Genomic DNA, 10,000 nt, shown 5'->3' with positions numbered 1-10,000 from the left:
CGGTTACTCAAAGTCGAGGGCGGAGAGGCCTGAGAGTCTGAAGGCCAATGGCTCTGTATCAGAGTCAAAAGCTGTTGCAGTAAACTAGGGTTGTTAGGATTCGACATTTGATTTGGAGACGGCCGTTAACTCAGTCGAGATAGAGAGTCGCTTGACTTTTGGAGGAATGTCGTGTTCAGCCGGTTCCCTCACAGACTGATGACATTAACTGGGAATTGCGTGTTATTATTTGTAACAAGCAAGTTTTGTACTGACCTCTTTGACGTGGGAGCATGGGTATCATACGGTCAGAGGTCTCCCGTGTCCTTCTGGCCGAAAACCACTTTCGTACCCAGAGTCCGCGGGCTTTTTGGTCAGCGGTCAGACTCTGGAATAATGGCTCCACTTTCCCAGAAAACGTGGGTTCCGGTCTTATTGCGCATGCTTGAGTTTAAACGGAAACAGTGCGAGTGACGATGAAACTTCTGACGCTTTCGTAAGTGTATTTTATTGTTTTAGCGTGCATTCCATCATGCGGAATACCATCGTGCAAGCAACACGATCGACAAATTTTGTTTCCGTAATTTTGAATGGCTTCGACAAGACCTTCTTCCACGGGTGTCTCGAAAACTAAGATCTAAGACCTAAGACCCCTCCCCCCCCCCCCCCCCCAAAAAAAAAGAAAAAAAAAATCTCGAAAACTAAGACGTGGTATTAGACATAATTTAAACCCCGTCGTGTTATTATTTTAGTGATTTACATATTTCTGAGGTAGAAAAAACAAACAGCACTGAAATTAGTTTTAGATTTTGCATCTCTCTCCAAATTCTGGGGTTTCCGAATTACTTACCGACTTCCAGTCGGACTGCCATTGTTACAATCTCGTACCCAGAGTCCTCGGGCTTTTTGGCCAGCGGGTGAGCGCCTGGAGAGAGTGTGATAATCGACTCCATTTTTCCAGAAAACGTGGGTTCCGGTCTTATTGCGTATGCTCGAGTTTAAACGGAAACAGAAAAGAGAAAACCGTAAACAGTAGAAATGACTGGTAGAAAGTGTTCGAGAAACAAGAATTTTAGCCTTACACTTTGTCAAAGAAACTGAAGAAATGATCATTGGCTTGCTGTAAGAGCAAATGAAGATGAAACCTCTGACGCTTTCGGTAAAGTGTTTCAGCGTACATTCCATCGTTCAGAATGCCATCGTGCAAGCAACACGATCGACAAATTTTTGTGGAAACGACACAAATGTTGATGTTTCCGTAATTCTGAAATGGCTTCAACAACACCTTCTTCCGCGGAGTTCTCCTCAAAGGGACTGATGTAATGTTTTCCCACGGTAGTTTTGCAACAGCAACAGTGATCACTTTTTAGCAGCTTGGGAAAATTCCCGTGCTATATAAGACATAATTGAAACCTCGTCGTTTTATTATTTTTGCGATTTATATATTTCTGAGGTAGAAAAAAACAAACAGCACTGAAACTAGTTTTAGATTGTCCCTCCAAATTCTGGAGCATCCTAATTACTTACCGACCTCCTGTCGCGACTGCCATTGTTACGCAAGCGGCCAATCAAAAATATGGTTCAAGTCGACAGTCCATTATCCCTGAGTGTCTCCGGGTGCTCACCCGCTGACCAAGAAGCCCGAGGAAACTGAGGTACGAGATTGCCACTGTTATGCAAGCGACCAATCAAAAAAATAGTTGAAGTCCATTATCCCAGGGAGTTTTCCATTTACCAAGAAATTCCGGAAATTCCGGTTGGGATGTAAATGGAACACACGTTTTTGGTTCTTTCCACTGGAAAATGTCCGGAATAGACCGAATGCATAAATGGCGGCCAAAAAATATTCTTTTGTTTCTGTGCTAATTAGCCTCACTAGCCTCGTTTACATAGACAAAATACAAAAGAAATGTTGCTTGAGAGCGAGGCTAGTGAGTCTAATTAGCACATAAACAAAAGAATACATTTTTGGCCGCCATTTATGCATTCGGTCAATAAACGGAACTTCTGAAAAGGTAGTCCTGTTTTCCCGTTGGAAACTTTTCGATGGAAATGTGTGTTCCATTTACAACTTTTGAAAGGTCTTACCACTTCCAGGCTATTCACGGCCACATTTTTAAATTTTGGCGCGTAAAATCGCAATCACTGGGCGGCGAACGGATCTGAGTTAAATGGAACACGTTTTTCACCCGATGGAAATTTCCACCGAAATTTCCGGAAATTTTTTGTAAATGGAAAACGCCCCTAGAGTCTTTCCGGGCGCTCTCCCGCTGACCAAAAAGCCCGAGGACTCTGGGTACGAGGTTGGCGGAAAACAACGGTGAAATGTTTTAAGGAGGCTCGAAAGGGTTTCAACACTTAGTTAGTGTTCAGTTCGAATAACGCTACAACACTATCACGTAACAGCAATGTTATGGTACCATATGAAACTTTTAAGTGATAAAGTGTTTCTTTCAAGTGTTGAAAACTAGTCTGAGGAGATTTTTCTGCATTATCTGTGATCCTACAACTGAAAGGACTTGGGGTCAATTACACATCACCTGACATCAATATCTTAGTTTTAGACACACAATACTGGTCATAGCTGAACATAAAATATTTCCTCAAAACAGCTTTCACCGTAGGTGTGACAAACACGTGTTCATTGTAATATGGCCGCTACGACCGCACTTCCACGAACCAGTAAACTTTTTTGATTACCCGACTGAATCCGACTGAACCAACGCACTTCTGAGCTCGATTGTACTTTTACACGTGTAATTTACAAGTGTAGGCATTGTTTTAGAGTCTGAGAACAATAGCTACATTTGTAAATTACACGTGTAAAAGTTTCATTGAATTGAACCCAGGTTTGCCACCGGCCAGTTGGGATGCTTAACAGTTGTTGTTGTTATTCCGTTTCGTTGAGTTTCATTGGCCCTGAAAAGCCCCTATGGGGAGCGGTCAATTAAGTATGTATGTATGTATGTATGGTACATGCATGCATGCATGCATGCATGTATGTATGCATGCATGCATGTATGTATGCATGTATGTATGGCAACCTGAAGGGTTTCATTAATCCCAAAGCGGGGCTTACAAATAATCCAACGCACAAAATAGATCTTACTCATCCTCTTATTTAGAAGCTCAACAATCCCATAAGATGGTCATGTTTTACCCTTCTTGAAGGGCACAATGCATATGGTAATCAGCGACTGTTTTCTTTTCGAAAGAAAATCATTGCTTATCAGCGACTGTTCCTTTGTCGCTTGTCTTACCAGTTCGGCTCCGCGCAAATTATTGCACCGAATATCACCGACAGCATTGACCTACAACCTCCGCAAAATACCACACATCTTTCATACGACCAATTGCAACAACACAATGAAAGCTGTAAGCGGTAATAATCGCTCAACATAGAAAGTAACACTTACTTTTGGAAACGAACTCGAGCAACCGCCTGTGAACGTTCTTCGTGCTTTCAAACGGGAGAGTGACGACAACAGATACGTGCAGGCATGCGAGCGAAAAGAACAACAATTGTCACATATGCATGACGTAACGTGCACATGGTGCGCTTCTATTGGTCAAAGTAAAAAACAGTGGCCAATAAAATATTTCGTTTTATTTTCGACAAAGTTACACTTCCAGACAAACCTTACAAAAATTAGCCAATGATAACTTAAGTTAACATTTGTGGATACGAGGAAAAACAAACGGCCCCCACTTTACGACGTGGGCAGCCCTCGGGAACCACGTACTTAACTATAGAACTAAGCGTCGGTGAAGGCTTTGGAATAACGTTTTTGATTCCAACATTTCAAAATGCAAACAATAAAAGAAACAAGGAGAAAATAACGAATATGCTCCAAAAATACAACACTTTAACGAAGAGTAATGAACGAAGTGTTGATATCCCGAGACCACTTGTTGGAAGCTGGGAACGACGGGTTCAGCGACAAAACACGACCCAGAGGTGTCCGAGGGCAATAATAGAAGGCCAGTACTTTGGGTGACGGATTCCTAAAGGGAGACAGAAATACACTGTTTAAAATTGTATTAATCGTTCTTTGCCACTTTCCCCCCTTAAACATATAAGGTAATACTGGTGTAGAGAAGGCACAAACTGTTTTCCTTTACTAAAATAATGTCGATCAAAAAAGTTGCCTACGTTTTTGTCGCGTTTGAATGAAATAAGTGGAGGTTGCGAAAAGATTCTACCCAATCTCGGTATCATTTTTGAGTAATTTAAAGTTATTAAGAATGATACTTTTGACTGCGTGATTATGAGGATGGAAAGTGAGGGTGACTGGAAATCTGTCATTCCACAGGCTCCCCAAGCTGAAAATACGTGGTGTATGCGACAGCTTGTGTATATAGAGAATTGTATGGGAAAATCACCGATCTTAAAAAATTTTGTAAATAACTATCTCATTTGAAATAAAGTTTTCCTACCTCAAATAAGTGACAAACTTGTCTCTTGTGCCGAATTTAGAGCCATTCTGACGCCGTTTACTGAAGTTATCCGGAAACCGTTAATAAAAGAATAGGAAGGCCGACCACTCCATCCATCGCTGGCCAGACGTCACTCCACAAATCGTTTTCTCCTCAACAGGAAAAGTTCCGAATCGCAATAAAAACAACGGTTTCATAGAGCCCAATAAATTTCACTCCAAATACGTGTGTTCCGGCTGCCGAAAGACTCGTGAAGAACGAAAACTTTGCCTTAAAATTCACCTCTTCGGCTTTCGCCAGAGGCTTGTGACCGGGCCGTCAACAACGGCCGCTCGCAAGGGCTCTCGCAAGGTGGTTTCACCTTCAACTCTGATTGGTCCATTTGAATTTGACCGCGCGCTGGCAACACGACCCTCCAATCAGAGTTGAGGGTGAAACCACCTTGCGAGACGGCCCGGTCAGCCTCTGAGGAAAGCCGAAGAGGTGAATTTTAAGGCAAAGTTTTCGTTCTTCACGAGTCTTTCAGCCGCCGAAACACACGTATTTGGAGTGAAATTTATTGGGCTTTATGAAACTGTTGTTTTTATTGCGATTCGGAACTTTTCCTGTTGAGGAGAAAACGATTTGTGGAGTGACGTCTGGTCAGCGATGGATGGAGTGGTCGGTCTTCCTATTCTTTTAGTAACAGTTTCCGGATAACTTCACTAAACGGCGTCAGAATGGCTTTAAACTCGGCACAAGAGACAAGTTCGTCACACATTTGAGGTAGGAAAACTTTATTTCAAATGAGATAGTTATTTACAAAATTTTTTTAAGATCGGTGATTTTCCCATACAATTCTCTATATACACAAGCTGTCGCATACACCACGTATTTTCAGCTTGGGGCGCCTGTGGTCATTCTTATCTTTTTGTGACGTTTGTAGGGGTGACCCGAAAACACTGACTCCCGGCCGATGGACCCCTCTACGGACTGGGTCCACGGACTACCTCACGGACCGGTCCACGGACTACCCTTATGGACCCCCTATACGGACCACCCTAAAACAACATAGAAATGAAAATAAATAAAAACTAAAGATTTGACTTACCAGTTGTCTGGATAGACCACTCTTGTCACTCGTGTCGGCGAAATCTTAACCGTAACGCTCCGCAAATTCAACAGACTAAGGCTCAGGCTCGGGTACAAAGTCTATTAATCACATATTGCCCCTTCCTTCGCTGTGGACCAGAATGCTTCGAAAAAGATTGATAATAAGTAAGTTCTATTTGTATTTTCTTTCTTTCCCTCCGCCATTTTGTTTGGTTCAAGCCCCAGGCTTCACGATCTCTCTGTCCTGAACAAAATGGCGGAAGAACATAGTTTTTCGAAGCACTCCGGTCAACAGCGAAGGAAAAGGCAACACCCGAGCCTTAGTCTGATTTGCGAAGCGTAACGGCTGAGATTTCACCGGCAAGAGTGATCTATCCAGACAACCGGTATAAACAAATTTTCAGTTGTTATTTATTTTTAATTCTGTGTTTTTTGGGATGGTCCGTAGAGGGGGTCCGTAGAGATAGTCCGTGGACCGGTCCGTAAGGCGGTCCATGGACCCGGTCCGTAGGGGGTCCATGGACCGGGGGACAGTGTTTTCGGGTCACCCCGTTTGTAGTGCTGACTGTCGATCAAATTGTTGGGCGCGATGTTGGCCCGCTTTGACCACAGAGACAGGATAGCCACGTTTTTCGAAGAACTGGCACATCTCTGATTTGCTGGAAAAATCACAGTCATCACTACATAGACGTCGAAGTCTAAGAAATTGAGAATAAGGAATCGAGTTCTTGACATGTGATGGATGTGACGATGAATACAACAAATAACTGTGAGAATCTGTAGGTTTGTAGTGCACACTGGTACATAGCACGTTGCCACTAATAGAAACTTTGATATCTAGGAAAGCCCATGAAATTTCCGAAATTTTCCAGGTATATTTAAGAGCCGGATGAAAAGAATTTATGGAGTTTATAAATTGATCGAGATCTTCTCTGCTGGATGAAATAGCGCCGATGCAGTCGTCGTTGTAGCGGCCGTAGAGTTCAGGTTTGGGGCCGTTGTACTGATTAAAAAATTGGTGTTCAACATATCCTACACATCCATCACACGTCAAGAACTCTATTCCTTATTCTCAATTTCTTAGACTTCGACGTCAATGAAGTGATGACTCCGATTTTTCCAACAAATCAGAGGAGATGTGCCAGTTCTTTGAAAAACGTGGCTATCCTGTCTCTGTGGTCAGAACGGGCCAACATCGCGCCCAACAATTTGATCGACATTCAGCACTACAAACGTCACAAAAAGATAAGAATGACAGATTTCCATTTACCCACACTTTTTGTTATTTGCTGCGGTTTGAAGAATAGCAGTAAATCGTTGTTTTCACGGTTCGCCGGTTTTTGACAGTTTCCATGGCGACGCAAGTACTATAAGGGCGGGATTTTGCAGAGTCGAGCCATTCTACGCTGGCGTTGCTGCTAACTTTCTCTCGTTTCGAGATTTTTTATTAATGTAGTTTTGATTTATTTTGTTATATTACAGTTGTTGGATTTGCCACCCTTCACCCTCGGGGTATTTGTTAAGTGCCTGGTTCTGCATTCGGGAGGGTTCAGCTGGTTTCCTCTAAAAAGGGGTTTTTTCCTGACGGGCAGCAGGCACGTTATTATTGTCTGGGCGTCTGTTAATTTCAATAAACGCAAACGGGGTACGGTCTCATTGCTCGCAGAATGCTGGGCTAAGCGGTGCAGTCCGTTACCAGTGCTATCCAGTGCAGCTGTCAGTTCCCCTCTTTAACAAGTGACAACTTGTGGGTGATTTGTTGTCTATTCGAGGGAATAGGGGAAACTCATCCTCATAGTCACGCAGTCAAAAGTATCATTCTTAATAACTTTAAAGTACTCCAAAATGATCCCGAGACTGGTAGAATCTTTTCGCAACCTCCACTTATTTCATTCAAATGCGACAAAAACTTGGTAGGCAACTTTTTAGTTAGAAGCGCGCTCAAAACTAACGAGCAACCCGGCACTTTCAAATGTGCGCGCTCACGATACAAAACTTGTCCTTTCATTCTTAACACTAGCAAGATATCGCGATCTGTTAAGATCACCGATCGTTTCACATGTACCTCCGCAAATATCATCATTGCATAACCTGTACGTTATGCAATAAATTATACATTGGCGAGACAGTTAGACGACTAGGTAATCGATTCCGCGAACACCTTTGCGATGTTGAGAAGAATGACAAGGATGAATCTAAGCCAGTCTCTCGTCATTTTAACTTCCTTAAAAAAAAATAAAAAGAACACATGGCTATCTGCGACCTTTCCCTACATGTAGCCGGGTACGACGGAAAGCCGCAAGAATCTAGAACAAAAATTCATTTTCCAAATCGGCACCCTTAATCCTCACGGTATCAACGAACGCTTTTCATTTAACAAATGTATTCCTATTTTTCACGTTGCCATTTTACCACCAATAGGGTAGCTCCCACTCTACTATAAAAACTACACATAACCCACAATTCCTCGATTCGCTCTGACGAAGGGCTAATACTCGAAACGTCAGCTTTTAGAATCTCTGTACGGTGGCTAATTTTCATTATCAACTCCGTTGATAAAACCAAATTTTTGTATCCTGTTTCCTGCAAAGTTTCATTACTTTCGTGTAGTCTGCAACTGCAAGCTGAATGATGTAGAGAAACTAAGGGGCGGATATGTTTCTGCCGAACGCTGCTTTGGAAGTTATACAACTGGCCCGGGTTGTTCGAAGCATGGTTAGCGCTAACCGGCGTTAAATACGATGGAAACCTATCGGTTTTGATACCTCTTAACCAACGGTTAGCGCTAAGCAGGATTCGAGCAATCGGCCCCTGATCATTTACAGAGAGCCACTACGGCCCTATAACGTGATTTCCTGAAAAGCTTCATGGAACGCCCCAGATATCTCATTGTCACTTCTGTCAAAGTGCATATGTGGGCCGGATCTCCAAGAAGGGGCCGATGCAAATCACAATATTCAAAGGAAACATAGACGCGCAGTTTTATGTCTCCGAGATCCTCAGCAACGGGTTGCTTCCATTTATCCCCGATAACTTCCCCGATGGTCACCGATCTCAACAAGACAATGATCCAAAGGATACAAGTCACCTTGCTAGAAGCTTCATGAAGATAATGGAATATATTGGTGGAAGACTCCCCCTGAATCTCCAGATCTTAACTCAATTGAATTGCTGTGGCGCGAACTAAAGCGTTTCCTTGGGAACCAAGTTAGGTTGAAAACAAAAGAAGAGCTCATGGAGGGCATCGAGACATTTTGGAGCTAGAAGGTGGATGCGGAGAAGTGTTCGAGATACATCGGGCGTTTGCACAAGGCTATTAGCAACGAACAACTGTAAAAGTAGAAACGCGTTTTTATTTTGACATGTATTTGACATGTACAAGTGTAACTGACGTCGTGTAAGAAATTATCGTTAATAAAAATGAACACGTTAGTGCGCACAAGTACATGTATTATCAAAAAATTAGCAAAAATAATCTCATACCGTAGTTTTCCTTGAATGAAAAAGCTCAAAAATACAAGACTTGAAGCTAGTAAGATAGAACAAGCCGCGATCGACCGACATATCGTCATAATTTTTTAAAAAAGAAAAAGAAAAGACGTCATACGAACAACCAAAATCATGTCGGCGAATATCACGCCTTTCCCTCCACAACTTTTTCTTTGAAGTGAACTGAAGGAAAAAGTCATTCCATATAAGCTTTTCGGGCATAAAGTGCAAAATACACTGTCCAACGAGTTTCTGCGTCAATGCACGGCAGAAGCCTCGCTAAATATTCAAGTTGAAATCAACAACGGGGGCACAAAGCGACCGATCAATGATATCGCGAAACTTACAACGCTAGGTAGACACTTTATTTTCAAAAGTACGCAAAATAATTCAACGAAGAAACTTACATGCCTTGCCAGAGGTTCTGACGGACGCGAAAAGTGATGGAAACCAACAGAAAGATAAAATAAAACCCGTAAAATAGACAGGGAGAGACGCGTGAAAAATTAATCACGCGAAAACTCCTTTGTTTCCTCGAATCGAGAATCTCGAAAATTGTCTCGAAAACTTCTTGAAAGCACTCGAACGTCTCAAAACTCGACTCGAGCCTCGATTCGCGAAGTTCGAATCGAAGATCGAGAATCGAGGATCGAGCTTCGAGGGACTGTCAACTCACCTTTGGACGGTAAAGTAGGTACGGGTGCATTGCAATCCTCAAAAAATATGTCGTCCACAGCAATGTCACCTCTGTAGCCAGGACCACGCACACCCTCAAAAGTAACCTTAAAATTAAACAACAGAAGCTTTGAGAAAAAAGAGAATGTAGAAAGAAGCAATCATCGTCATCGTCGTCACTGTCCAGCTGTGAAAGCGCAGGCGACCAGATAATTCCACGATATTCAACAAACATCAAGTGAAACTTGTTGCGATACCTGGAATTCTTGATCGCTTTGAAATTCAATATTAGCTTGGCTCCATTTATCTCCCTGTTCACCACTCTTTG

General features: G+C 42.6%; 2 protein-coding genes across 2 annotated transcripts in view; one reads left to right on the top strand and one right to left on the bottom strand.

The window, feature by feature from the left end:
• Positions 1–10,000, top strand: part of LOC138043325 (CUE domain-containing protein 1-like) — a 153,737-nt gene that overhangs the window by 98,779 nt on the left and 44,958 nt on the right. The window lies entirely within an intron of this gene.
• The window catches only part of LOC138041435 (MAM and LDL-receptor class A domain-containing protein 1-like), a 33,721-nt gene continuing 27,287 nt past the window's right edge, over positions 3,567–10,000 (bottom strand). The window contains exons 9-11 of the mRNA XM_068887194.1: positions 9,930–10,000; positions 9,674–9,779; positions 3,567–3,984 (exon numbers count right to left, since the gene is read on the bottom strand). The exon at positions 9,930–10,000 is cut by the window's right edge and continues 171 nt beyond it. Of these exons, the coding sequence (XP_068743295.1) occupies positions 3,914–3,984; positions 9,674–9,779; positions 9,930–10,000 (248 nt within the window). The 3' untranslated portion in view covers positions 3,567–3,913. The remainder of the gene's footprint in view (positions 3,985–9,673; positions 9,780–9,929) is intronic.

The sequence above is a fragment of the Montipora capricornis genome, chromosome 3 (assembly GCF_036669925.1).
Source record: "Montipora capricornis isolate CH-2021 chromosome 3, ASM3666992v2, whole genome shotgun sequence".
NCBI lineage: Eukaryota > Metazoa > Cnidaria > Anthozoa > Scleractinia > Acroporidae > Montipora > Montipora capricornis.
The sequence above is the reverse complement of the archived record's forward strand: the minus strand, read 5'-3'. Positions and strand labels throughout refer to the sequence as shown.